This window comes from Leptopilina heterotoma, unplaced genomic scaffold, assembly GCF_015476425.1.
Source record: "Leptopilina heterotoma isolate Lh14 unplaced genomic scaffold, ASM1547642v1 Lhet_64, whole genome shotgun sequence".
Lineage (NCBI taxonomy): Eukaryota > Metazoa > Arthropoda > Insecta > Hymenoptera > Figitidae > Leptopilina > Leptopilina heterotoma.
In genome coordinates this window covers 980,088-1,004,817 of record NW_025111150.1, presented here as the reverse complement: position 1 = coordinate 1,004,817, position 24,730 = coordinate 980,088, and the positions used below count along the sequence as shown (strand labels likewise).

At 25.0% G+C, this 24,730-nt stretch overlaps 1 protein-coding gene across 1 annotated transcript in view; it reads right to left on the bottom strand.

Annotated features, from left to right (window-relative positions):
* The window catches only part of LOC122509915 (beta-1-syntrophin-like), a 211,710-nt gene extending 188,553 nt beyond the window's left edge, over positions 1 to 23,157 (bottom strand). Inside the window, exons 1-2 of the mRNA XM_043624241.1 lie at positions 22,188 to 23,157; positions 1,784 to 2,372 (exon numbers count right to left, since the gene is read on the bottom strand). Of these exons, the coding sequence (XP_043480176.1) occupies positions 1,784 to 2,372; positions 22,188 to 22,211 (613 nt within the window). The 5' untranslated portion in view covers positions 22,212 to 23,157. The remainder of the gene's footprint in view (positions 1 to 1,783; positions 2,373 to 22,187) is intronic.
* Positions 23,158 to 24,730: the final 1,573 nt, after the last annotated feature.

The following is a 24,730-nucleotide window of genomic DNA, read 5'->3' as shown; positions in this document are numbered from 1 at the left end:
AATTTAAATTTGTTTAAAAATTTGGATAAATCAAAATTTTCATGAACTGAATTTGATAGCTTAATTAAAAATAACATGAGAATTGGAATTCCAAACATTAAAAATTTGTCCGAATTAAATTAGAAGTATTAAATTAAATATTTTAAAACTTTTGCTTATAGAAATATTTAAAAACTTTATAAAATTGATAAAAATAGGTGACAAAGTTTAAAAAAAGGTGAAAAGGCTGACACTATTGAAATTATTTTAATAAGCTTAACATTTCAATTAACTGAAGGAATTTAATTTACCTATGGAATTTTTACGCGAAACTTTTTTTTCCCCCCAAGTTACTCCTAAAACTTTTGATAGAAAAAAAAGCAAGCCCCTCTCTTTTTTCTTCAACTTTGCGAACTAAATACCTTGAAAGTTCCTAGAACCCGAAAATTTCGTACTTCAATTGAAGCAAAAAAGAGACGAAGAAACTATTCCGAACAAGATACCTGGGTTGTATTAATCCAACTAAAAGTTTTTTACGACCAGAGCAGGATACTCAAATCTTATTCAGATCTATATAAGAAAGAACGAACCCATAAGGTGAATGACGGAAATAAAAGGATTCGTTTTTTTCTTCTTCCTTTTCTTTTAAAGGAAAATTAAGAATTCTTTGCATTTAACGCCCTTTTACTTAAAACCAAGGAGAATTAAGAGCCTTGTTAATGTTTCGAGCACTTTTCTTACTCGTTCTCTATATATATAATACTTTTTTTCCACTCATTTATTCTTTATTCAAACAGCACGGGTAGAAATCCGGAAATAAAAGGGAATTGATTCTTGTGCAAGTTTCCCATTCCCTGGGCGATTTTCACGATCGAAATTCACAGGATCTTTGATGCCCTGTTCTTTCTCTTTAATTAAAACCAAACTTACTAAGTTAAAACAAACTTTTCACTTTCCGCGCCGTGGGTAATAAGAAATTTTTTTCCATACGCCTCAATGAAAAAAACTAGAGGACCTTCGGAGGAAACGACCTCTTTTTCTAAGTTTTCTTAAATCCATCATTCAATATTTTCATTGGAAAAGAAAAGGTCTTCAAACTTCCGTCTATATCAAATGAGCTCTAGAGATAATATTTCTTTCAATGAAATAAGTTATCAAGGAATCAGCTTTTCAATTCAGTCATACTTTTTATTCATACCTCAGGGTGACTTCGGACTTTTACATCAGTCTCAATAAAAGAAGATAGAGAGAGAAAAAAATTTTATAACAAGCTGAATTGGATCTAAAAATAAAAAGGCAAAAGTCACGCGCTGATAATTAAAGAAAACTCTACAAATTAGTTGAGAAATAAAAATAATAATAATAATGCAAGAAAAAATAATAATTTAAAGAAAAATATTTTTGTTTTGTAAAATATTTTTCTTAAATCTTATTACAATACCAAAAGAAAATGCTTATGGGATAATTGAAACCGATAATTTCTTGAAATTAATTATTGCAGAGGTATTTAAAAATAAAGTGACAATTTCTCTGAAAACTGATAAATCTGTTTCATCGACTTCGTATAAAGTGGAAATACCTGCACAAAAATAGAAAGAAACTTAAGATCTGTCACAGGCCTTGGATCTACTTTAAGGCGAAAAAAAAATCCGCAGAGTCGATTAATGATACAGGAAAAGTCCTTTATTTTATTCATGATCCCCAAGTTTTGAACGTTCAAATGAACGAAATATTTTTTATTGAATATATTTTAAGAAATTAATTAATTATCTTTATAATAATTTAATAAAAAAATGACACTAACCTTCAAGTTCGACGACCTTGCCAGCCCGCTTCAACGCCTTGACAGCCTCATCATGTGTTGCGTCCTGTAAATTTTCTCCATTCACTGCCAAAATGGCATCGCCAACGTAGAGTTGTTCCGTGGCGTCCGCTGCCATTCCCTTGAATATCTTCGATATGAGAATGGGCATTTTGTTTTCCTTTCCACCCTTAATGGATATTCCAAGACCATTATTATCACTTTTCATAACGCGCACTATTCTTGTTTGATTGGCCACCGAGTCCGGTACATCGGGATCGTTTAGACTGTCAATATTGTTATTATTTATATTGCCATTCATTCCAGTTGGATTGTCACAGCTATCGTCGAGGGAAATCGTTAAATAATCATCCTCGAGAGAGACAAATACACGATACCATTGTCCCCTGACTTGAGTCTCGAGAATGCCCGCACGACCCGATGTCGACGATGAGGCGACAGTTGTTGTCGTCGACGATGAGGACGACGATGTCGCTGCTGATATCACCGATCCAACTCCCATTACGCCTACAGCTGTTTGCTGACCACTGCTACTTAGCTCCACCATTTCGATTTCTTCGCAAACTGCACGCTGAAAAATAAAAAATGTTTATCTTTTATTTTAAACTGATGAGCTTATTTTGATTTAAAGTGAAAACAATCGAGGAACTTCAAAAAAATTGTTTTGTTTTTTCATTAATCACCAAAGAATAAAAAAATTCTACATTCAAATGGAATACTTTTGTTCTGAGAGGATATTAGAAGAGGATTTTTCTTCTAATTCTGAGATTACTTTTTGTAGGGTGCATTAGATCAAAAATATAGTTTTGTTTTAATTTTTAATTACAAAGAAAACAAGAAAGAATGCGGAAATATAATTAATAATTACACAACAGAAATTCAATGTTAAAACAATATTTTGTCAAATAAAAAAAGAAACATGAGAGTTATGCCTCGATATTAGAAACCGATCTGATATTCGAAACGAAACTTCAATTGTCCATTCTCCTGCTTATAATGTTACGCAAATAGAAGTCGTGAGAGACGCGTGGGTAAAATATGCAAAATGAATATGTATGTATTGATTCCAGTAAAGGTTCAAGCCTGCACAGACGAGAACAAATTAATTGCTATCGAGATATTTGACACAAGTATGTCGCTCCTTTATTCAAGAATTACGTCACTGTACGCGCATTTGCGAAAAAAATGAAAAAAAAATCCACGGAAAATATTAGATTACTTTATAACTACCCTATGCTTCCTATTCAGAACATTCGATTCAATAATCCTAATTAATAATTTAATACGTGACGTTTCACGGTAAAAGTTACCTAACGCGACAAGAAATTTAAAGTTGTTTAGGATAGTATTTCCTCTTGACTAATAAGTATTTTTTATGACCCCGAACTTAACGTCGACTCTCAACGTCAAAAAATCCTTCAGAAATCTTAATGCTATTTATTCATCATTAGATATAATACTCTTTTGAAAATCAAATTACTCCATCACATATTTTTACCTGCAACAAATAAAAATAATAAATGTGACGCGATCTGAAGAAAGGGACCTTAGAAGCAAATCATTTTAAGGTTGGGTTAGAGTTACTTTTTTCTTGTTTGAAAGTTTCTTTTTACTTATTTCGAATTAAAATCAGTGTTTATTAAATATTTTCGTTTTAATGAAGACTTAAACTTCAATGATTTATAATGACAGTTGATCCTTTTTTTGTATTTTCATTTAAAAAATTGCAAACATAACCTATAATTTTTTGCTTCTAAGGTCCCTTTCTTCAGATCGCGTCACAAATAATAATAATAATAAATAATGAAATAAAATTCTTTTAAAAATTATTAAAAATACAAATTCTTTTCAGGTTATGTGCCACACATATGGGAATAAGCTGAAAGCTCTTTTCGTTAATCCACTTTGAAAATGCATTAGAGTAATAATCATCCCTTGTAAAAATCATTTCATGGGGATAAGAAAAAAAAATTAATAACCAGAACTTAATATAAAATAGATAATAAATCAATGTTCTTTTTTTATTATATATCCCGCGCATTCTCTCCATTGATAAGACTTTATTCAATAATGGAAATCGAATAATTCTATATCCCTTGTAAAACCCATTTCGCTTTTGAAAATTGAAATTCTGTCGAGTACTCTCCAGATAAAATTAACATTGGAAAAAAAGTGTAGGCAAAAAGTTTGAAAAATAAGACGGCTTTTCCCAAGCACATTATTGCGAAAATACGCGATGAAAAAAATTACTTCACACCTGGTGCTATAGAGGTTAGGAACGCACATGGAGCTCCATACCGATGAACTCGCATAAATTCTCGATTTAATATGAATGCATAATGGGTAACCGCGTGCACTGGTCTCCATATCATAATTTACGTTCGAAACGATAATAGTACTATAGTTCCAATATCAGAATACAAAAAAAAAATATACTATATTATACACAAAACGAATCTTACTTTTTTCCTATTTTGTAAAATATCATTGTAGAATGGGGAGTAAAAACTGAATTAATTTACAATAAAAGATTTAATATTTTGTTTAAATATGAAACGAAGCTCATTGTCATAATAATACTGAAAGGAGGCAGGATTCTCATATAGATTTCATATATTCGTCAAGCGATGAGTGAAATTCAGTGAAAAAGGATGGGACATTGACCTTTGGATTAACGAGGATTATGAAGTTTAACGAGAGAATTTCGCACATTTGAACAATTCCGCAAATTAAGCAACGAGGTGTAATTTTCCGCCATGCTTCGATACATTAATTTCTATCCGTGTATAGGGAACACCAAGAGGAGGAAAATTATCATTCGTGATTATTTCTACTTGCGATGACTAATTTTACTCATTTTGAATTTATCATTAATACTTGGAATAAATTACTTTTATGGACCATATATTTTATCGCAATTATATTCAATATAACCCCGTGCAGAAATTTTGACCGGGGCCATGGCACTTTGCCCGATCTGGCCGCCCTGTCGGGACCCGGTCGGGGCCATGGGATTTCCCCCGATCTTTTCGCTACCCAGGTAGAATTCCAATACTGACTGCATTTTATTATATTAAAGCTTGTTATTTGATTATTAAAGAATGGGGAGTATTTACTTCAATATTAATGATTATTATTAATATTTTTGTAGTAAATAAACTTTTATGAGTGTCATTAAAAATGTAAATAGTTATTAGAATTGCTTTTATTGGACTAAGTTTTTAAAAAAAATATTTTTCTTATTTTCTTTCATTAATTTAGACAGACTATCTTATTTAAATTAATAATTATTTATAATTATTATTATTGTTAATAATTATTTAAACCTATACTTTATGTAACATTATTAAGAATTATACACAAAACACTTAAAACTAAGACGGAAAAATATCGCACGCACGGGGGACCGAACCCTAGACCTCGAGGACGCAAGTCGAATACACATACCGCATAGCCACGCAAGCTTGGAAGCGACCTCGCTTAAACTTCCTTTTGAATCATGGGACCGTTATATACAGTGTTATCATAATAAATTGACTGTATCATATTTATTTATAGAAAAATTATTAAAAATGTATGTTATATATATATATATATATATATATATATATATATATATATATATATATATATATAAATTAATATGTTTATCATAATAATATGGTAAAAATTGTTAATTTAATTATTTATTCTATATTATTTATAATTTAACTATTTTTTAAAATAATAAAAATTTTTTCATTATTAATAATTCACAATAATACTAAAAATTATTAATTAATAATAATTTATTTTTTTGCCTTAAACATGGAATTTCAATTTAAGTGTGAAAAACAATTAAGAGTTTTTAAGAGTTATAAATGTCAAAAATAATATGTTAATATTATAACCACAAAAAAATTTAACATTTTAGGCAATATTTTTGGTTATCACCATGATAACATCGACAAATGGTTCACCTTCGACAATTGGTGCGTTTGTCCTATTGTTTTAAATTAAAGGAGAATAAATTCTTAAGACATCCCTCGAGGACAATTTTTGAGTTTTTAATTGTTTATAATTTTTATTTTCAAATTTCAATCAAAGTTAACAAATTAACACAATTTTTTAAAAACGGACGTTTATTTTCTTATTCCGTTACTGCACATGCTCTAAATCAGTTCAAATTAATCCAATATTACCAGCAGACAATTAAAAACCCATAAAGTAATATATTTCAATTGTCATAAACAACATTAATTAACAAATAGTTAACTTATGATCCTGTCCAACAGAAAATTTTTGTTGCAAATTTTCTTTTTTACTTAGGTTCTTTTAAAGAATATATGTCTTTTTTGCTTATAATATAACTTATTTAAATATTTAATATTATATATCCGTGGTCTTTTAACATTATCTAAATAAAAAAGTAAACGTGAAAAAAAAATTTTTGGTGGAAAGGAACAAAAATTAACTATTTGTTAATTAATATTATTTGTAACCATTTAAATAAGTTATTTTTTAAACAAAAAGGACACATATTTTTAAAATGAACTTAAATTAAAAAGTAGACGTGAAAAAAAATTTTTTTGGTGGACAGGAGCATAAGTTACATAACTATTTGTTATTTAATATATTGTTTATAACAATTTAAATAAGTTATTTTTTAATCAAAAAGGACAAATATTCTTTAAATAGACTTAAATTAAAAAGAAAATGTGAAAAAAAAATTTTTAGTGGAATAGGAATCAATGTTAACTATTTGTTAATTAATATTGTTTATAACAATTTAAATAAGTTATTTTATAATCAAAAAGGGCAAATATTCTTTAAATGAACTTAAATTAAAAAGAAAAGGTAAAAAAAACATTTTTTAGTGGAAAGAAATCAAAGTTAACTATTTGTTAATTAATATTGTTTATAACAATTGATATAAATTACTTTCTGTTTTATTAATTATATGGTGGTCATATTGTATTAATTTGAACTGATTCAGATCATATGCAGCAACGGAATAAGAAAATAAGCCTCCTTTTTTGAAAAATTGTATTAATTTGTTAACTTTGATTGAAAATAAAAATTATAAACAATTAAGAACTAAAAAATTGACCTTAAGGGATGTCTTAAGAATTTATTCGCCTTTAATTTAAAATAAAGAATACTGAAACCGGTTAAGAATTGTAGGCTGTAGACAGTTTTGAACAGTAAATTGTAAAAAAAATCCCATTGTGCGCTGTTTGTAGATCCTTGGGCAAACCCGGTCTGGTCCTGGTCGGGGCCACGAAGTCGGGGCCAGATCATGAAATCCCGACCGGGGCCAGGGCGGTAATCGGGAACAAAAGTGGCGATTTCTGCACGGGACTTCATATCATCCTTTACATATTGCCGCGTATCATTTAATTTATTTATACGTTTATGATCGCCAATGCAATTTTCTATATTTCAAGCTCTGCGCAGTTTTACGCGCGCACATGAAAAAGCTATATTTTTACTGAAACTATTGAAAAAATAAAAGTTCTAAACCTTTTGAATATTCATAACGTTGTTTATAAAAATTATTAATTTCAAAAGTTCTTTTTTAACCTAAAATCTTAGAAAAAATGGTTTTGCGAAAAAAAAACATTGTTAAAAACTTAAAAATATTAAAAACATAAATTAAAACTTAATAGAGAGCATTTAAGTATTTGTGTACAAATGTACTTACGATGTTAGATTCAGTTTATATAGAAATATATTTTACATACAGAAAACAGTCACACACGGAGAAAAAGGAAACGAGAAAAACCAGTGATATTTATATTGTCATAGAAAGCTACTCACAGCGCTCGTAACACCGTTTTCGAATGTGCATCACTTTTATAAATGTGTATATATAGGAAAGAAATTTCATGCATCCCCGTCTCAAAAAGACACATGTATACCATATATCTACAAATGTTTTCTTATAAGTGCACTTTCAGAAAGAAAATACAGTTATAAAAGTGAAATTTACACCATATAATAATAATATAATTATAATAATATAAAATTCAATTTTTTTCTGATATTCAGATTCTAGACAAAATTAAAAGACAAAATAAAAACTTCACATAATTTACAAAACAAATTTAATTAGACTTTTTAAACAAAATTAATTGTACAGAATTATTAGTTGAAAGTATGAAAACTTCAGTTTTTCATTGATTTTAATTTGAAACCTTTTCAAAATTCAATTATTTCTAAAAATTTATGGTATAATGCTTTTAATATTCAATTATTATTTAAAATTTTAACTGAAATTATTTTTGAGATCAATTTTTGTTAGAAAATTCTAGGAGAATTCAATTATTTAAATGCAAAAATAGAAAAAATTAATTGCACAATCGAATGTTTCTCAAAATTGAATTCCCATAAAGAATTTTATCAACAAATTCTTAAATAATTGAATTCACTTGACGAATTTTAATAAAATTTTTAAGAATAATTACATTTTTCGAAAAATTTGATTAAAATTGTATGACAAACACACTAAAAAAAAAGTCTTACTTTCAGCCTCTTTTTGAGGCTGAATTTAAGGTGTAAACGGAGTCAGCCCCGTTAGACAAGGACAGACTTATGTGAAATACATGGGCTGAATTTAAGGTGTAAACGGAGTCAGACTTTTTTTTTCCTTTGAATAATTGAAATTCTGCAATGAACTTTATTATTTATGAAAATAATTGAATTTCTAAAAAGAATTTTAATATTTACGAAAATAATTAAATTCCTTAAAAGAACTTTATTAATGAAAATAATTGAATGTTTGCGTAGAATTTTATCAAACATTCTTTTTTAATAATTGAATTCTTTTGGAAAATTTTATTAAAATAGATATTGAAAATCATTGAAATGAGGAAAATTTTTGAAAATCATTGAAATTTTGTCAAGAATTTTATTAAAATTTTTTAAGATAATTGAATTTCTGCAAAGAATTATATTATTTTTGAAAGTATATGAAATTTTGCAAAGAGTTTTATTGGTTTTGAAAATAATTGAAATTTTACCAAGAATTTTATTAAAATTTTTTAACATAATTGAATTTCTGCAAAGAATTTTATTATTTTTTTAAAAAAATTGAAATTTTGTCAACAATTTTATTCCAATTTTTGAAAATAATTGAATTTGAGAAAAAAATTTTATTAGGGGAGAGTCTCCAGTTGTGAGACACCTCCAGTTGTGAGACAGTCAATTTTTTTTAACATGCAATATTAAAAAGCCGATTGGTTTATATAAAAACATTTCTATTTATATGAGCCAACTTTTTCGTGTACGCCGAAGCGGATATATAAACTGTTTTTGTTAAATACCAACACTGTGTGTAATAATCGACTAAAAAGCGTTTTTTCAAAAAATGCAAAGTACTTTTTTTCCAAGTTAATTAATTTGAAAAGGTAAATGTAATGTATTTTCTTTTAGTGTTTTCCTTATATTTTGTGATGCAATATTGCATTGTTCCAATCTACGGTTGAAAATAATTTAATTTTCCTTTTTCAAAATAGCGCCAATTTCTGGGTGTGAGACGCAGCATATCACCACCCAACGGGAAGTTGCCAATGTTAACGATTGGTTCAATAATGGGCCATGCTTGGTGCCCAATGGTTTTTTCTTGGCAAAACAATTGGCAACCATCATTGGACCACCAATGGTTTAAACTTGGGATGATCACGCTACTGCCAATGATCGGTAGCCAAGCATCGGGCCAATATTAGTTGCCAAGGAATTGCCAAGGAAACAAAATCGATTTTCAAAAGCTTGATTTTTTATTGGCAGCCAACAAAAAAATGTAAATGAATAAAATCAAAAACCAAGGTTTTGAAAATTGATTTTTTTAATTATTAATTAAAATATATTTTTCAAAAATTTATTTAAAAAAAATATATTTTTCAAAAATATATATTTTTTTAAATTAATAGAACATATTAATTTAATTTGTCACCTCTGGTAAAACAAAGATGAAAGACTGATAAATTCCCTCACTTTATATTTTACAGTGGAGGGATAACTGTGAATGTCTTTGCGAGAGAGGAGCAGGTACTTATATAGAGCCAGTGAGAAAGGTCACAAGCGAGAACAAATCACTAGCATGCACTCTGGCGGCGCTTGTCGGAAGTGGCGCAACGTTGGTTGCCAAGCGCTGCGTCGATAATGTCAGGATATGCATGCGCGCCAGAAAACAGTTTCGACAAGCGCCGCCAGAGTGCATGCCAGTGATTCCTTCTCGCTTGTGACCTGTTTCACTGACTCTATAAGTACCTGCTCCTCTCTCGCAAAGACATTCACAGTTATCCCTCCACTGTAAAATATAAAGTGAGGGAATTTATCAGTCTTTCATCTTTGTTTTACCAGAGGTGACAAATTAAATTAATATGTTCTATTAATTTAAAAAAATATATATTTTTGAAAAATATATTTTTTTTAAATAAATTTTTGAAAAATATATTTTAATTAATAATTAAAAAAATCAATTTTCAAAACCTTGGTTTTTGATTTTATTCATTTACATTTTTTTGTTGGCTGCCAATAAAAAATCAAGCTTTTGAAAATCGATTTTGTTTCCTTGGCAATTCCCTGGCAACTAATATTGGCCCGATGCTTGGCTACCGATCATTGGCAGTAGCGTGATCATCCCAAGTTTAAACCATTGGTGGTCCAATGATGGTTGCCATTAATGTTCCAATAATGGAACGGAGTTCGCCAAGCATGGCCCATTATTGAACCAATCGTTTACTTCCCATTGGGCAGTTGTGAGACGGTGTCAACACCCATCTGGGCAGCATAAAAAATACGACTTTGCAGGCATACTATTTAAATGTTGTTTTGATTTTTTTTCTAGTATTTTTGGGCATGTCAAGTGGAAAAAAGTCAATTGATTCAGAAGAAATCAATTTTAATGCTCTTGTTGAAGCTATTAAATTGTGTTTATTTGATAGTCATATTTTGTCGAATAAATATTATTATTTAGTATATAATAATATATATTATTAATATATTTAATTATTTCTACTAAACATAACGTTTTATGTCAAACTTATTAAATTTTAGCAATTTTTAATGAGTGTCTCACAACTGGAGACATTTTTTTTTTTTGAAAAAAGCGATGTGCTCGGAAAATGTATCGTAAAATTTTTTGAGTTCATCGAAACACTATACTTTCTTTTAATAAAAGTTGCGTATTTCTGTTACCTTTCGAACGGTGTATTTTATTTACAAATTCGTGTACCCGTTTACAATTTACGGGTCAAAAATGAAACCCGTCTCACAACTGGAGACTCTCCCCTATATATAAAAATAATTGAAATTTTGACGAGAATTTTTAAAAATTTTTGAACATAATTGAATTTTTGCAAAGAATTTTATTATTTTTGAAAATAATTGCATTTTGCAAAGAGCTTAATTGGTTTTGAAAATAATTGAAATCATACCATGAATTTTATTAAAATTTTTTAACATAATTGAATTTCTGCAAAGAATTTTGTTATTTTTGAAAAAAATTGAAATTTTGTCAACAATTTTATTCCAATTTTTAAAAATAATTAAATTTGAGAGAAGAATTTTATTACATATAAAGATAATTGAAATTTTGACGAGAATTTAAAAAAAATTTTTGAACATAATTGAATTTCTGCGAAGAATTTTATTATTTTTGAAACAAATTGAAATTTTGGCAAGAATTTTATTTCAACTTTTGAAAATAATTGAATTTTTGAGAAGAATTTTATTAAAATTTTTGAAAATAATTGAATTTTGGAGACAAATTTTATTATTCATAAAGATAATTGAAATTTTGACAAGAATTTAAAAAAAATTTTGAAAATAATTGAAATTTTGTTAGGAATTGTATTTAAATTTCTGAAAATAATTGAATTTCGCAGAAGGATTTTATTATATTTATAAAGATAATTGAAGTTTCAAAGATAATTTTTAAAAAATTTTAACATATTTGAATTCGAAGAATTTTATTACTTTTGATAATAATTTAATTTCGGCAATTTGTAACTTCTCCAGAAATTAATTTTTTTAGTGTTTTTAACTAATATTCTTCTATAAATTCATGATTTTTAATAATTAAGTAAATATATTAAAGAATGTAACTAATTTCATAAGAAAAAATAGATTATTAAAATTATTAAAATTTTTCAAAAATCTAAGTTCTAAAAATTTTTTTTATTAAATTTATTCCAAAAATCGAAATGGCAATTTTGAAAATTACAAATAAAATCTTTTTGAAGTTCATCTATTCATGAAAATTGTTAACGCAATTCTTTTACGATTTAGTTAATTTTGAAATATAAATTTATATTTATAAAATTTATTAATAAATAATTAATTAATTAATTAATAATAATTAATAATAAATAATAATAATAATAATAATAATAATAATAATAATAATAATAATAATAATAATAATTAATAATTAATTAATTTATTTAAATTTTTATTTATTTATAACTAAAATTATTCATTAAATAAATATAAGTAATAATTTTATGATAGTTCTTCAAGAATTGAGTTATTTGAAAATAAATTATTGTCAGAAATAGAAAAAATTGAAGGTTTCGTATTAGAATTGTTTTTAATTGTTGTAAATTAGATTCTTTGTCCTTCTACTAGTATAACTCTTGTTCAAAGTTTTAAATTCGAAATATAGAAAACTTATAAGACCACTAATATATTTTAGTAAATGTAAAGACTGTTAATTAAACAGAAAGTAGTCATTTATTTTTTCAACACTTGATTAAATATTTTTTAATATAAAAAAACACTTAAAATTTTGTTTTGATTTTAAACATGTTTAAAAATTATTGGTTACGTTTTGCCCCTTTATCCGAAGACGAACACAAATAATACAGAATTCAAAAAGGGTCACACATCTCTAATGAAAAAAGGGACATGAAATTAATCTCATTCTAATACGGATATTCTTATAATTAAAAGGAAAATTCACAATCACAAAATGGAAGTAAAGTGTACAGAGTGTCAATTGAGTACCGCGTTGTTAAATTATACGAAGTACGTATATTGTATCAACATGTACCTATTTATGTTATGTCAACCATCTATATCAAGAGTTCATACATACAGAGCATAGTGATATAATTATAATACCTTTCTTAATCAAAGTATCGATCGGTGGAGTTGAACATATTGCACATTCGAGGCTTGAGGACGTTATAATTAAAGTATTTGTTCTCGGGAATTAGTCTCTCTGCGCAAGAGAAGTTGAATCACCCAGGGGAAAAGGACATATAGTGGAAGCAATTCGTGGATTATTGTTACAAAATAGGGTGGGGCTTCATGAGAAACGACTGAAGAAATTATTAACCACGTCCTTATATGGTCCCTCAACTCCTCCTGATTACATAATAATAAAATATGTTTCACATTTATTAATAGAGTCCTTTTTTCAATTAGAAGAAATAATTATAAATCAAATATTATCACGCGGAGGAAAAAAATCTTTAGTTGTATACTGATAAAGCAATATTAATAGAAAGAATTTTTCAAAAATTGGAACATGATTTTAAGAAATGAAAATAAAGAGAAGGATGGAAATAAAAGGAGCTTTTAGAATTTTTGTAAATTTACCTGCGTATAAAATATTTCTCTATTAATGAATTACCACGTGCCTATATAGTTGAGAACTGATAGAGACTAGATGCACTAATGGCTGATTCAATAGCATAGCAAACTTGTGAAGTACTATACCTATCGCATAAAACAGTCGTCGCTCAATTAGTATCAATCAAACATACCATGTAGAAGCTTCAATCTAAAATTAGTCCACAGTCACGTAGTAAATTGTAAACAATGGAATGTCAATTGGTTACAAACTTGATATCCGGATTCAACCAAATCATCAATATATTGTTTTTATCTAAGAGGATTATTTTGATGAATGATGCGTTACCTTGTTAATGTTTATATATATATATATATAAATATGTGTACACCGTTATAACAGTAACACTAATTAATAAATAAATAGTGTGAATATTTCTTTTCAATTTTCGCAACACTAAAATTCCATTCAAAATTTACTATTTCATTCTTCAAATATCATTCGGTGAAAAAAAGGAAATTTTTTTCTATTGTAACTTCTATTAATCAAGCCTGGCAAACAAGTTTCTGTCTCTCTCCCCTGCACAAATGTCCAAATAGAAGATAAATTTGTTTTCCCCTCTTTTGTTTATCAAAAAAAAAAGGAAGAAAAAAAATATGCAATCTTTTTTTAATTGCATTTTCAAATTATTCTTTTGGATTTCAAATATTTAGTGTTTAAGTTATTTAGTATTTGAGTTATTTAGCATTTTAATTGTTTAATTGTTTAATATTTTAATTATTTAGTATTTCAATTATTTATTTATTTACGAATTTCTTTAATTGTAAAATTATTCGAAAACATCGATAACTTCTTTTTACATTCTTATCACATGAAAAAGTATTTTTTTAAATAAATATTTAATCATTATTATTGTTCCATAAAAATTAAGATTTTCAAAAATTTCAAATTCAATTAAAAATTTTTGAAATTCAATAACTTATAAGAATATTGTTATAAAACATGAAGAAAACAATCACTCCGAGTATTCGACTCGAAGCAATCGATATCTTCATGTTTTATATAATAATTAAAGATGAACGAGTCATAAAATTATTTTATATTACAACAATATTTTTATGCTGGAACTTCTTTAAAATTATTTTCAGCAATTTAATTCAATCATTATTTTCTAGAATTTTTAACTAAAATTCTTCGTTAAATCAATTATTTTTCATAATTTTTGAAAAAATTCTTTCAGAATTTTCAAATCCATTTGCGTACAATTCAATTTTATGAAATTTCGATTATTCGCAAATTCTAGAATTGAAAATTTGAAAACAAATACTTCAAATAATTACAAAAAACATTCAATTAGACTTTTTCAAAAAAAAATTAATTCAACAGAATTGTTACTCAAAGGTATGAAGAATTCATATTTTCATAGATTTTAATTAAAAAAATTTTTTAAATTCAATTATTTCTAAAAATTCACAGTAAAATGCTTCTAATATTAAATTATTATCCAAAATTTTAACTAAAATTCATTTTTAAATCAATATTTACTAAAAAATTCTACGAGAATTCAATTATTTAAATGTAAAAATAAATAAAAATTTATTAAATAATTGAATGTTAAAATTTTTTAAGAATAATTACATTTTTCGAGGATATTGAATGATCCACAAGTTTTAACAGTTCAAATGAACGAAATATTTTGTATTAAAAATATTTTCATAAATTACTGATTTGAATAAAAATTTAAAACTCAGATTCTACGTTTAAAAACTTTAAAAATTAATTTTTTTTTCGTGACTCAAAAGTATTGTTATAAAAATTGAATTTGAAGAAGAAATAAATAAATTACGTTCATTTGAACGTTCAATATTTTAGGATCATGAATTCGATTAAAATTGTATGAAAAATAATTCAAATTGTGCGATGAGTATTTATGAAAATAATTAAATTTATAAAAAAAAATATTATTTATGAAAATAATTGAATTATTACGAAGAAATTTTTAAAAAAATGTGTAAATAATTGATATGTAAATGTAAATAATTGAAAATAATTAAATATGTTTACGTAGAATTTTAATAAATTTAAGTAATTGAATTATTTTGGAAAATTTTTTGAAAGTAATTGAAATTTTGCCAAGAATTTTATTAAAACTTTTTAAAATAATTGAATTTTGAGCAAGAATTTTATTATTTATAAAGATAATTAAAATTTTGACGAGAAAAAAAGTTCTAAATTCTTTAAAAATTTTCAAATCCATTTGTTTATAATTCAATTTTATGAAATTTATCAACAAATTTTTAAATAATTGAATTCTTTCGACGAATTTTAATAACATTTTTAAGAATAATTACAATTTTCGAGGAATACTATTAAAATTTTATTAAAAATAATTGAAATTCAGGGATTAGATTTATTATGTGTGAAAATAATTGAATTTATAAAAGAAAATGAATTATTTAGGAAAATAATTGAGTTTCTAAAAAGAATTTCATTATTTATTAAAATAATTGAATTATTGAGAAAAAATTTATAAAAAAATTTGTAAATAATTGAAAATAATTAAATATGTTTACGTAGAATTTTAATAAATTTTTTAAGTAATTGAATTATTTTGGAAAATTATTTAAAATAATTGAATTTCGAGCAAGAATTTTATTATTTATAAAGATAATTGAAATTTTAACGAGAAGAAAAAGTTCTTTGAGAATTTTTAAATCCATTTGTTTACAATTCAATTTTATGAAATTTATTAGTAAAATATATTAAGGAATTGATTTTTCCGAGAAATTGAAATTAGATTTTTAAGAGTAATTACATTTTTTGAGCAATTCCTGTAAAATTTTATTAAAAATAATTGAAATTCAGGGATAAGATTTGTATAAAAATAATTGAATTTATAAAAAAAAGTATTATTTATGAAAATAATTGAATTATTGTGAAGAAATTTATAAAAAAAATAAACGTTCAAATCTTTTGGATAATTATTTAGTATTTCAGTGATCAATAAATTGCTTATAAATAAGTTATTTTTATAATTTTTTAATGTGTCATGTGTATACCTTTGTATATGGAAAAATACAATTATTAACACAACAGAGAGAACGAAATTAACTTTAATTATCTTTATATCAGACTAAAGTAATTATCTACTTATGAAGTTATTTAATTAACTAAATGTCATTATAAGCGGAGAGAAAATACATTGACACAAATACAATTTATTTAAACTAATGATACTTTAATAGAATTTAAAAATCGTCAATTATTATACTATACTTTTTATACTTCTTGACCTAAATTAAACAACTTTTTTACAAAATTTATTATATAATACCGAAATATGATTAAAAATTCAAAGCAAGTTACATAACGGTAATATGTTTATTCAAACAAGATTTTTTTATTTTCAAATAAAATTAATGCTATATTCAATAAAAAAATAAATGCTGATGAGACAAATTCAATTTCGATTGCACTGTCATCATTTTTTTTTCTCTCTTAGTTTTAATGAATCGATTTTCAGATATAAATTTTTTGTGTATATGTTTTTTATGTACGTAAATTAATTTCATTCATAATAAATACTTTATCGAATATATTCGAATGACCGTTATTTAAAATAACTTTAAACTAAAATTTTCTCGCTGTATTGAAATTCCAATTATAATCTGAACAGCGCGACGTCAGTTGAAGGCTGTCGTCGGCAACAAAGAATTTTTCCTAGCAGGAATAATTTGAATAACAAATGAGTATATAAGGAAAAGAAATTGCTAGGGAAAATAAACTTTTTACAGCAATGTATTGCATTTGCAATATATTAAAATGTACCTCTCGAGATAGAAATAAAAAGAAATTTGTATAATAACTAATTGTTTATAGTTATACTTAAAATTTCTCCTCCAACAAACAAAATTCGTTGTTAATTAATTGACTAGAAATTACGCTTATCGACGCTAACTTCAGGGACCTGATTTTTCCCACAATTTTCCAGTTTTTCACAAAAATATAAAAACATTTTTTCTTATATTTTAAATTTAAAAAAGGGCCTAAAATTAATTTAGCTTCTTGTTTGAATAAAAGAAGTGACCCCGAAAGTTTTCGACGCTAACTTCAAGGACTTAAATCACTAAACGTTACCAAGTATTTATAAATAAACAAACCTAACAAAAATACAATAAAAACAAAAATGAAATAAAAAAATATATTCAGACTACAATTTTTAATTAAAAAAAATTTGTGTACATTTAAAAAGAAAGACTTTCAATGTAGGTATACACTGGCTTGAAATTCATTTTTCGAGTTTCTCGTTATTAAAATTCGTCTTGATAAAAAGTTATATATACAGTGGAAAGAAGTAAATCTACGCAAATGGAAATTTTTTTTCCCTCTCTTTTTCTTTTTCTTAATCTCGCATAATTTAATAATTTGCATTCCTTAATTCTTTGTCGGCACAGTACTTAAAAAGAATGAAACTTGGCGTACATTTATCACCTCGTTATCCACCCGGCTATACGTGTATGTTTTTAACGAAGGCATCTCATGCGGAACCAAGGCACGACCTACCTCAAGTAATGGAAGTAAATAAGAAGAGAAGGAGGGGCCTTAACGGGGTCGCAAACTAGAATGAAAAACCACTATTTTGTTGAGGGATTATTTAAAAGTATTAAGTCATGCAACCAATTCCAAACTTCTCCCATTATAAACAACAAACTAAACAATAATCTCTACATCACTTTTTTCTTAACACACATTTTAAACTATTATATTCCGTATTTATAGTTTTATACAAAAAAAATTTCATAAATTATCAGAAAAAGCACAAGAGTTAATTTTAATAATAAATAAAAATAGTTAACGCAGGCTTTGGATCGACTTTAAGGTGTAACGAAAATCGCTTTAGTCGATTAGAAATAGAAACAATTAGAAAAAGTCGTATATTTAATTAATTTAATTTATTTAATAAATTTAATTAACTTAATTTATTTTAACTTATTTAATAAACTTTTCAATTCTATTTAATTCAGTGTTGTCAAAATAATTGTATATTTCGAGTACGTTGGTGAAATTTACAACGTTTATAATCAACGATGTAATAGAAAAAATATTCATTTTTGACCAAGTTGAAGTCCACAACGTTGATCAACGAAAAAAAATTGTTCACTTAGTAAATTAATTAAAAATGACGCATAAATATTGACACAAAAATATTTAGAAAAAAAAATTGGTTTTTATATTTTGATAATAATTATTTTACAATTAAAAATTAAATTAAAAATAATACTTGAATGCATTAAATAAATTTTTTTCGTATGATCCCCAAGTTTTGAACGTTCAAATGAACGAAATATTTTTTATTGAAGATATTTTAATAAATTACTAATCACAAACAAATTTAAAAACTGAAATATTTACGTTTAGAAACTCAGTAATTAATTTTTTGGATAGTAACGCAAAATAATTGCAATAAAAATTTAATTTGGAGAAGAAATAAATAAATTTCGTTCATTTGAACGTTTAGAACTTTAGGATCTTTTTTTCGTTGATAAACGTTGTGGACTTCAACTTCGTCATTTTTTTAATTGTTTGGCTCAAAAAAAAATTTTTTTTAACAATATTTTATCATCAAACATTCAAAAATAAAAATTTGTAAACAAAAATATTATTTTCTGTATAAAAAAATATTTTTCTCCCAATCATTGGATTGTCAACTTCACCCGCACGTATTTTTTAATTCCTTGATCTTTTCACTGATTTCCAAATTCAATTATTCAAAACTTCAATAACTTTGTTAAATAAAATAATTCTTATTTGTTTCTCCACCGGGAGTAAAATTTAAATTTTTAGAACCTCCTGAAATTTAATAATATCTAAAAATTATAACAATAACCCTTCTAAAATTCAATTATTTTCTACAATTTTTAGCTAAACTTCATTTCTAAATCAATTATTATTTTTAATAATTTTCCGAAAGCTCTTCGAGAATTCAATTATTTAAATACAAAAATGCAATGTTTTATAACAATTGTAACTGTCCATGTTTTTTTTTTAAATTATTAAGGCGTAATATTTTTTAAAAATTATGAGTAAAGAAATTCATGAAATTGATTTTTTAAAAATATATGATCCACAATTTTTGAACGTTCAAATAAACGAAATATTTTCTATTTAAAAAAATGTTTATAAATCACAAGTTATGCAATAAAAAAAACTTAAAAAATTAAATTTTACATTTACAAACTTTAGAATTAATTTTTTCTTATAGAAACGCAAAATTATTGTAAAAAAAATTTAATTTGAACAAGAAGTAAATAAATTTCGTTCATTTAAACTTTCAGAAATTGAGGAAATCAAAATATTTTTAAATAGTTTTTGAAAGATAAATAAGCGTTTTTTAATTATATAAAAAATACAAAATTTCCAAACAATTGGGTAAAATCTTTTAAAAATAATTTAAATTAGCTAAAATCTTTTAAAAATATAACTAAACTTTTGAAAAATATAAAAAAAATTATCAAATTTTTGAAGAATTTTAATTATAAATGATTTCTCCGAAATTATATAAAATATAATAAATCTAAAGAAGAAATTTTAGAAAATTTTAATTTACATTGTTTAAGGATAATTGAATCTTAACAAATTTAGGATAAAAAAATTCAAAGACTTAGTTTTTTAAAAATATTGTATTTCTCGAAAATAATTGAATTTCTTTAAAAAAATTTTTTATAATTATAAAAAAGTTATTCATTTCTTAATTAATTTTCATTAAAAATTTTGAACATGATTGTTTTCTGCAAAATGTTAAAGATAATTCTAAAAAAATTTTCATGTTAATACTTTTTGTATGTATTTGAATTTTTGTAAATATGTAATTAAAAATATTGAAAATAACTGAATTTTAAAAAAATATAATTCTTGAAAAGTTGATTTTAAAAAATTATAATAAAATATTTTGAAATAAATCAATTATTTCCAATTAAATTTTATAAAATTTCAATTATTCCAAAATTTTGTTAATTGTATATTTCGATGATTTTATTAAAAAAAGGATTCAAAAATCATTTTTGAAAGAAATGTCTGTTATTATTTTTCACACTATAAAAATCGCAATAAGTTGCATTTTATATTAAAAATTTGGTATTTTGTTGCAATATTAGGAAAAAAAAGTCGAAAAAGTCGCAAATTTTGAAAAGAATATTTAAAAAATCGCATTTTTTGAAAATAGTCGAAAGAGAGATCGAAAAAGTCATAATATACATGCAAGGAATGCTAATGAAAATCTGAATATTTATTCTAAATCTTATTTTCGAAATTAGAATAAAAAAGATTTAATTTAAAAACTTTAACTCCTAAAATCCACTTTTCAGAATAATACTTTGTCTTTCAGGGAAGTAGTAATACGGATTTGAAATTAATATAGAATTTATGAGATTTCCGTATGATCTACCGAATAGATTAAATGTTATTTTATTATTATTATTATTATTATTATTATCATAGAAGATTTTAATAATCCATAGAACCAAAGATAATGATAATAATCACATTCTGTCCTAAAATTAGAGTTCATTATATACTTTGATATATATTCCGCGCATATATCCACATATCGCATTAAATTGCCAATTTCGATATTACGAAATTCAATAAATGAAAATTCTCTATTTAAATTATATTAGAATATCAGAAAAAATTAATATAATAAATTTATATTTAACGCCCACTTTTCCGCACATAAATACAGCAAAAAAATATCAACAAAAATCTTTGCGTAGAAAAAAAATTCACCATAAAATGTACTCAAAGTATTAAACGTTTTAAAGCTACACGGTAAATCCTACTATTCAATAGACTGGAAATGATAAAACGCACAATTTACTTTTGCCTTTAAAATATATAAAACATTTTCATATACTATATAATGTAAGAGTTTCATCTGTTTTAAGTGAACATTTATGAGTGCATTCAACCTGGATTTATGTTGATTTTAATATTTAAACAGTTCTCTTTCATCCATTTAGATTTAAAGTTTAAATATTCATTTAAAGTATATTGAAACGTGAAGAATATATATAGGCATAACGATTATAAAAATTTTAAAAAATCCCGTATTGGAAAAAAATCACGAAAGTGATATCAAAATACTTCTATCCTATACAGTTTTTATTTAAACCTTTGAGACTCATTTCTTTAATAATTTTGCTACTTCTTTTTTTGATGAGAACTAAAAAACGGATTTTTACCATTTTTCCCCAAATAAATTAAAAATTATCTTGTAAAAATTGCCTTTCTGAATTTTATTGTTTAAAAATGAATTTTACCAGCTGACGATACTTATTTGAATTGCCAATAATTCTGTAGTTTTAATAAAAAATTACCATTAATTGAGTGACGACTCGACTTACGAAACATCGTTAAAAATTTACAGATTATGAATATATCAATTGAATTTTAAATTAAAAAATCGAACTGAAAATGTAGAGTAATTGTAAGAAAGAAATAGAAAGAAGAATATAGAAATTTTATTCTATTAATTATTTCGAAATAAGTATATTAACAGAGTATATTAAAGAAAACGTAAATATTTTACCTATACAAACTTCAAGGACACTGAATGAATGAATTGACATGAATTCTATGAATTAAATATGAAACTTATCATGTATTCATATCAAAATCAAAATATTTGTGTATGAAATATTAATACGAGCATTTTGAGAACCCATATAATAAACGAGCGGAAAAAGGAAGTTGTGGGACATAAATTTCTAAATTCAACAAAAGAAAGAGATATATTTCTCTGCGGGGTAAATGCCTTTTATAACTTACCGTTTTACGTGCGTGTATGAGCATATGACTTCCGCTTAGCAGTGGAGATGAAAGAGAGAGGTTATCCTTCTTCCTCTCTCGGGTTCGACACGTTTCCTAAAAATTTCTCTCAGATGTTGACACACGTCATCTGTGTGTTATTGAACAAAAAAAATCAACAAGCTCCACGGTCCAGTTTCCAGCCAATGACATAACCCGTCACCGTTTCTTCCTTCAATTTTCGTGACATTTCCCTTAAATCCCACTTGTTTCTTTTTTCTCGCAAAAAAAAAAATCACTTTTTTTCTCTTAATCCTGATAGAAGACGAATAAATCTCCACTTGAAATAATTTTTAATCACTCCCCCACACTTATTTCCTGTTGGCACCCCTTCGTTATACTAAATCACTAAACTTCATCACACTCAGTCATAACATTACCCGTGTGTTATCGCGCCAAAAGAAAAACATTTCACGTACTCCGAATTTTTGAGGTTAGAACGATTATTGTTATCTTTTGGCGGCAAAGAATGATTAAATCCACCTTCCATTTAAATTGTCACAAAGACTTTCATTGCAAATACGGGAAAAATGTTTTCTCCCACTTTCTTATTTCAGAAGTAGAACTTTTTTTTCTTTTTTGTCAAAAAACCATTGAATTTCACTCCACCGGTGAATGAGTGGTTTTTAAATTTTAAATCTCCTCGCAGAAGTTTCACTTTTCACATAAGAAAGAAACTCGTGTGTGCCTTTGACACTGCGAAGGTAAAGTTGTGCACCTGTCTTTAAAAACTTGTTTCACATGCAAAAAAGAATGAGAGAAATTCTGCTGACTTGAATCAATGGACAGTTGTGTCCAAAAATTTTACAATACGCGACACTTTTTAATGCCGGTCACATCGCCGGCTTATAATATGACACGACGAAATGGGGTTATAAACGTTTTTGAAAAAAAAAATTATAATATTCAGCACAAACAACGAACACGAGAGCACGAGATACACTGAACTAAACTGGCGGCTCGAGACTTAAACTTTAAGAACTGGAGGGGGATGCGCGCCACACTAACGCTCCAAGCGGCAAAATACGCAACTTTTATTTACCACCTCTATCATATCGATTTAAAAAAGAGGGATGAAATTTTTGTCATTTTTGTTATTATTTACAAATATTTTCACTATTTCTCTCTTCATTTCTCAAAGTCACATTAATTTTGAATATAGAGAAATAATATTTCGCTCAATTTTCCAGCGTAATTATCGATAAAATTTGAAATTGACAGATTCGAAATTTTGTGAACTGGTTCCATCTTGTTTCTTTATTTTCAAATTTGAAATTTTTTCTTATTATCATTTTTGTTAATGAATTTGTCCTTCTAAATTGACTTTCCTACTCAAGAAGTCTAATTGGGAATTTTTTTTTATTATTTATTCAGAATACTAATAATAATTTCCGTTTATTAAAATATTCAATTTAAATCTCTGTGTGCATTAGGCAACCCGATATACATCACTGCCTTTTGTGAGAGAGAAGAAACGTTTTACAGTATAGGTGTTTGTTGAAAATTTAATTTTAAAATTACTTTTGAAAATTTCAATAAAAACGTGTTAGGAAATTTTTTTTTAAATAAATATAAAAAGTAAATTCCTTTGAAATTGAAAAATTCTTCTCTTCGCAAAGGAGATAATAAATTTAATATTTATGAATGACTTCGATATTTAAATTAAATAATTAAAAAATGATAATGAATGATAATAATATATTAATAGGTATATTAATAATAATAATAATAATAATAATAATAATAATAATAATAATAATAATAATAATAATAATAATAATAATAATAATAATAATAATAATAATAATAATAATAATAATAATATATTATTAATAACAATATTAAATAATTTCTAATAATTAAAAATATTAATTATTTATAAATACTTTAAGTAATTAATTTTATAAACAATTGCAAAATTCTTTTTCTTTGAAAATGGTTACAAAATTTATTAATTTATTGGCACTATTTATTTTTATTTATTTTATTAATTATTTAAAAAAGTGAAAAACATTTGTTTATTCAGTGGAAAACAAATTTTTTAATCTTTGTAAACAATTAAAATTATTAAATGTATTCCTAAATAATTACTAGGAAATGCTTTTTATACAAATATTTACAAAATTTAATAATTTTTCTATTAATCTTATTATTGTTATTAATAAATTAATAAATTAATAATTTCATACATAGTATAAATAAATAGATTATATAAATACTAATAAATGACTGATAAGTAAATAAATTTCAATAAAATAAATAAAAAAATAAATAATAAATAAATTAAAAATTAATCAATATTGTAATTTTTATAAACAAATTTTTTAACGTGAACCTATCGACTTTTGTTTTTGCACAAAAAATTTTAAAGCAAAATAAGTCGAGTATAGTCAACAGAAAAAAAATGAATAAAATTAAAATATAACTATTGAAAAAGTAATTATTTTAATATTTCCATGAAATGTAATTAACAAATGGGTGTTTAAATGCAACAGAAAATACAG